Source organism: Panthera tigris, chromosome B4 (genome assembly GCF_018350195.1).
Source record: "Panthera tigris isolate Pti1 chromosome B4, P.tigris_Pti1_mat1.1, whole genome shotgun sequence".
NCBI lineage: Eukaryota > Metazoa > Chordata > Mammalia > Carnivora > Felidae > Panthera > Panthera tigris.
The window spans coordinates 52,075,771-52,081,770 of NC_056666.1; the positions used below are offsets into that span (position 1 = coordinate 52,075,771).

A 6,000-nucleotide genomic window follows, 5' to 3' on the forward strand; every position below is an offset into this window, starting at 1 on the left:
GGCGCCTGGGTGGCTCAGTCGGTTAAGCGGCCGACTTCGGCTCAGGTCATGATCTCGCGGTCCGTGAGTTCAAGCCCCGCGTCGGGCTCTGTGCTGACAGCTCAGAGCCTGGAGCCTGTTTCAGATTCTGTGTCTCCCTCTCTCTGACCCTCCCCCGTTCATGCTCTGTCCCTCTCTGTCTCAAAAATAAATAAACGTTAAAAAAAAAAATTAAGAAAAAGAAGAAAGAAGTATACTGAGTTTATAGACTATTTAGAAGGCAGCAGGAAAAAAAAAAGCCTTTATGTACATATGTGCTCAAGAAGTATTTGTTAAGTGAATGAACGGTGATGTTGTTGTGATGTTAGATTTGTCTCTAGAGTTCTTTTAAAATTTACAAATCTCCTAATAACCGCTAAGGGCATTAGTGATCAAGAATGGAGATCATTTCCCTGTGAAAAGAGCAGTAGAGTGCAGCTGGGTTTTGAAAGGCTAATGGCTTTGACAAATTTTATTTGCCTACTTGGCTTAGGCAACAACTCTCATTTACAGCCATAGTTTGTGCAGACTGCTCCAATTTTGTGGTTGTAGATTTCTCCCCTTTATCTAATGAAAAATATCTGAACTCGTTTTTACTAGGTGCCATATAACTAGCTGAGAAATGTTCCTTTGGCCATGATTTACAGGAGAAATTGGGGGAGTTTTTGCTTTTCATCTAGGACTAGCCAGATAGAAGTTAAGAGGAAAACTTAGGATATTTGGAAAATTGATGAACAAACCTCTTAGTTGTTTGCAGTCTTTTATGTACACAGTATGGAAGAAGGAGGTTTTGGTTCTAAATCAATTACTGTCTCAGTGACAAGACCCAGGGACTGGTGGACCCCACAGGAGATAGTATGTCATGTCCGAAGGAAGCCTTCCTTTTAGGTTACAAGATTAGCTAATTCATAAGGAGGAAATATGTATTGAATCTCCATTTAAGTTGTGTAGGCTTTACTTTTGGGAGGAGAAAACAGGTCGAAATTTCAGAAGAAACTGGAACACTCCAGATAGTTTTTACTTAAAATAGCAGGATAACATACAAGTGAAAATGGTGACTTCATTTTGAGCATTGTTCATTTGTGTTTCTTTTTACCTGAGCCCCTTGGTAAAAGAACAAAAAGTTGGGCGCCTGGGTGGCTCAGTTGGTTAAGTATCTGGCTTCGGCTCAGGTCATGATCTCACGGTTCCTGAGTTCAAGTGCCACGTTAGGTGAGCTCAAGCAAGCCCTGCTTCAGGTGAGCCCCACTTCTCTCTCTCTCACTCTCTCTCTGCGCCTCGCTCACTGTGCCCTCTCTCTCTCTCAAAAAACAAATCAAAAGAACAAAAAATTAGAGTAATTCCTAGCCAACAAAGTACATTTTCCAAAGTCTGAAATAGTCTCCTTGAACATTTTCTAAATATGAAAGTAACATATTCAAAGTAGAGAATTTAGGAAAAACTGACAAAAATAAGCAAAATTTATGATCTAATTGGGGTGCCTGGGTGGCTCAGTCGGTTAAGCATCCAACTACAGCTCAGGTCATGATCTTGTAGTCTGTGAGTTCGAGCACCTCATCGGGTTCTGTGCTGACAGCTCAAAGCCTGGAGCCTTCTTCGGATTCTGTGTCTCCCTCTCTGTCTGCTCCTCCCCCACTCATGCTCTGTCTCTCTCTCTCCTTCAAAAATAAATAAAAACATTAAAAAAGAATATGATCTAATCATGTTTTGTTAATATATTGGGTATCAACGTATTGAGGATGTTTTCTTCTATCTACACAGATTTTTTTTCAGGTTAGGTTAATAAAGGATCGTGGATAAGTTGAGCATCTTCACATCATTGGACTCCTAGTGCTGATGTAATATTGTATGTGTGTGCTGTACTTCAGTGGGCAGGTAACCTGTCCTTTAATATTTCAGTTTCCAGTGTCTCACCAGTATAAATAGTGCTTTCATAAACATCTTTGAACTGAAAACTTTGTGTATTTGGTTACTTCCCTAAATTAAGTTCCTGCAATGGGAATTACTTTCTCAAAGAGTAGAAGCCTTTTTTTAGTTCTGGTGTCTTTTGTTATTTGCATTCTAGAAATGATATGTGGCATTGTTTTTAAGTACTCTTCCAATCTTGAATATTATCATTAAAATAAAAAAACATTAAGAAGTATAAAGGAGAGCTCATTGTTTTAATTTACATTTATTTTACTACAATAAAGACTGGATATATTATTATACTTATTAGTCAATTATATTTCTTAAAAAAATTTTTTTAATGTTTATTTATTTTTGAGAGACAGAGTGTGAGTGGGGGTGGGTCAGAGAGAGGGAGACACAGAATCTGAAGTAGGCTTCAGGCTCTGAGTTGTCAGCAGAACCTGACATGGGGCTCAAACCCATGAACTGCGAGATCATAATCTGAGCCCAAGTCAGACTCTCAACTGATGGAACCACCCAGGTGCCTGTGGTCAGTTATATTTCTTATTTTATTATTCACATATCTAAGAATACTAATCCTTTTGTATGTTGTAGGTAGTGTTTGTCTAACTTTTGTTATTTTTAAACAGATTTTTAATCAAATCTCAATCTTTTTCATTATTTATCTTTTCTTGTTAATGTATAGACAGTCCTTTCCCATCTAATATCTGAATAAGTTGTTTACTTCAGATTATTTCTTGGTTTCATTAAAAAACCCAATTATGTAAAATTTTAACCATATTTAAGAGTAGAGAGAGGCATAATGAACCTGTGGTACCTATCACTCATTTTTAGCAAATATCAATATATGGCCAATCTTATTCCATCTCTATCTGCCTCCAGACCCTCTTTGGGCAGTTTGGAACAAATTCCAGACATCTGAATATCATTTAATCTGTTGATATTTAGGGTTTCACTTTTTAAAACATAACCACATGATCACTTATAAAGAATTTAGGGAAAGAATCTAATATCCGTCATTTAGTTTCATTTTCCTAATTGACTTATAATTGTTTTTAAAAATTTGAAATTAGTTATCAAGTAAGGTCCACCCATTGCTTTTTTTTGATACATATTGAAGTTTCTTTTAATCTGTAAGTATCTCCTCCATATTTTCCCCTTCCTTCCTCCCCTTATTTTTTGTTGAAGAAATGGCTTAAAATTTTTTTTGACTCTGTAATGCAGCTGATTTTTTTTAATGTATATTTTGAAGCTAGGGTTTACTTCTTGCCCTTTGCTTCTAACAGTTAACCAATACCATTCTTTTTTATTAAAACATTTTTTAATGTTTATTTATTTTTGAGAGAGAGAGAGAGAATGGGGGAGGGGCAGAGAGAGACGGAGACACAGGATCTGAAGCAAGCTCCAGATTCTGAGCTATCAGCACAGAGCCCAATGCAGGGCTCAAACTCACAAATTGTGAGATTGTGACCTGAGCCAAAGTTGGAACTTAACTTATTAAGCCACCCTGGTGCCCCTAACCAGTACCATTTAAAATATAATCTTAAATTCTTCATTGAAGTTCCACTTTTATAATACAGGAGTTATTATATAAGAAAAGTGTCATTTCAAATGAATGGAGAAATACAGTATTCTTACTACGTAAGAATTGACATCTTGACAGTATTGAGTTTTCCTACCCAGAACATGTATCTTTTTCATTTATTTAAGTATTCTTTTGTTTCTGACAATGAAGTTTTGCTTTTTCTTCACTTTCTTCTTCTTTTTTTTTTTCTTTGCATTTTGTCCTATTTGCTTTTCCATGACCACCTTGGCATCACGCACATACATTTTGCTGAACCACTTGAGAGCTCTTTGTAGACATCACCCCTAAATACTTCAGGCTTGTCTCCTAAGAAGATACAATTAATCACTTCCAGAAATATAATGTTAATGCAACAGTATTACCTAATTATGTTCAAATTTCCCCCAGTTGTCCACGTGAACTTTATAGTTATTATAACAAAGACCCAATGAAGGAACAAGTGATACATTTATTTGTTTTGTCTCTTTAACTCTCCTTTAGGCTAACCAGTATAGTTTAGTAGCTTTATTATTATTATTATTATTATTGTCTTTCATGACACAGTTTTTGAAGTGTCCAGGTCAGTTATTTTACAGAATAACCCTTAATTTAGATTTGTCCAATATCTTTCTCGAGACTGATCTGGAACATTTACTTACAGCAATACTTACAGTAATATGTAGGTGATGTTTTGGTCACTTAAGTGCAATACATGAGGAGGCACATAATAGAGGTTTGTCCAATTATTATTGATATTTGATCTTTTGGCAAGTAGTCTGCCATGTTTTTCTAAATTCTGTTTTCCATCAGTCTTTTATCCAGTGGTTTCAATATCCGTAATTATAGCCTGAGTCAGTTATGACGATGGTATCATAAAATGATGGTTTTCAATTTCTGTCATCTTTAGGTATTTATTTGTTGGCATTCTTCTGTCTTTTCCCTTTCTTTTTTGATGTGTCCCCATTTGGTGAGCCCTTCTTTCCTGGCACAACGAGTTATTCTAGACTCAACTTATACTTGCTTTGTTCACTTTGCACTTTCCCTGAGCATTTTTCTAAGGAGTCCCGGCTCCATTTAAGGGAGAGAACATTTAGGAGCCAAGATCTAGGCCTGGGTATGGGACATTTCCATCACCCCAAGAAGTTCTCTTATGTCCCATTCAAGTCTGTTCCTTTACCCTCAGCTCAGCCCCAAGCAACTGCTTACCACCTTCCTGCCACCATAAATTAGGATTCTTTTCTAGGGTTTCATATAATTGGAATCATGTTGTAATTTTTTGTGTCAGACTTCTTTTGCACGGCTTATTAATAGTTTGTCCCTTTGTATTGCTGTGTAGTGTTCCATTGCATGGATGTACTGCAATTCACCTGTAATGGATGGACATTTAGATTGCTTCCATTTTTTGGCTATTAAGAATAAAGCTGTCATGAGTATTTGTGTCAAAGTCTTGTGTGGACATATGTTTTCATTTCTCTAGGGTAAATACCAACATGTGGAAATGCTGGGATATATGGTAAGTGTAAGTATGTTTAATTGTATAAGAAGAAATAGCCACACTGTTTTCCAAAATGGTTGTACCATGTCTAGCATTAGTGAATAAAAGTTCAGGTGTTCCATATCGTCATCAACACTTGGTATTGTTTGCATGTTTATTTATGTTAATTTTTTAAAGTTTATTTATTTTGAGGGAGAGAGAGAGAGAGAGAGAAAGGATGAATGGGGGCAGAGCAGAGAGAGGGAGAGAGAGAATCCCAGGCAGGCTCTGTGCTGTCAACACGGAGCCCAACATGGGGCTTGATCCCATGAACCTCGAGATCATGACCTGAGCCAAAATCAAGAGTCAGACTCTTAACTGAGCCAGCCAGGTGCCCCTGTATTGTTTGCATTAAAAAAAAATTTTTTTTTTTTTTTGGGGCGCCTGGGTGGCGCAGTCGGTTAAGCGTCCGACTTCAGCCAGGTCACGATCTCGCGGTCCGTGAGTTCGAGCCCCGCGTCAGGCTCTGGGCTGATGGCTCGGAGCCTGGAGCCTGTTTCCGATTCTGTGTCTCCCTCTCTCTCTGCCCCTCCCCCGTTCATGCTCTGTCTCTCTCTGTCCCAAAAATAAATAAAAAAATGTTGAAAAAAAATTAAAAAAAAAAATTTTTTTTTAATGTTTATTTATTATTGAGAGACAGAGCATGAATGTGGGAGGGGCAGAGAGAGGAGGAGACAGAATCTGAAGCAGGCTCCAGGCTCTGAGCCGTCAGCACAGAGCCCGATGCAGGGCTCAGACTCACAAATCGCAAGATCGTGACCTGAGCCGAAGTTGGATGCTTAACCAGCTGAGCCACGCAGGTGCCCCTGTTTGTATTTTTAATTCAACCATTCCAACTGGTATCTGGTATGCAGTATAGTATTATCTCTGTGCTTTTATTTTGTATTTCTCTGATGACTAATGATGTATATGTATTGGCTATTTGTATGTTTCTTTGAAGTTTGTGTTCAAATCTTTTGCTTATTTTTTAATT

At 37.5% G+C, this 6,000-nt stretch overlaps 1 protein-coding gene across 1 annotated transcript in view; it reads left to right on the plus strand.

Annotated features, from left to right (window-relative positions):
- Positions 1-5,160, plus strand: part of AEBP2 (AE binding protein 2) — a 92,857-nt gene extending 87,697 nt beyond the window's left edge. Inside the window, exon 9 of the mRNA XM_042991855.1 lies at positions 4,971-5,160. Coding sequence (XP_042847789.1) covers positions 4,971-5,010 — 40 coding nt within the window. The 3' untranslated portion in view covers positions 5,011-5,160. The remainder of the gene's footprint in view (positions 1-4,970) is intronic.
- The last annotated feature ends 840 nt before the right edge of the window (positions 5,161-6,000 follow it).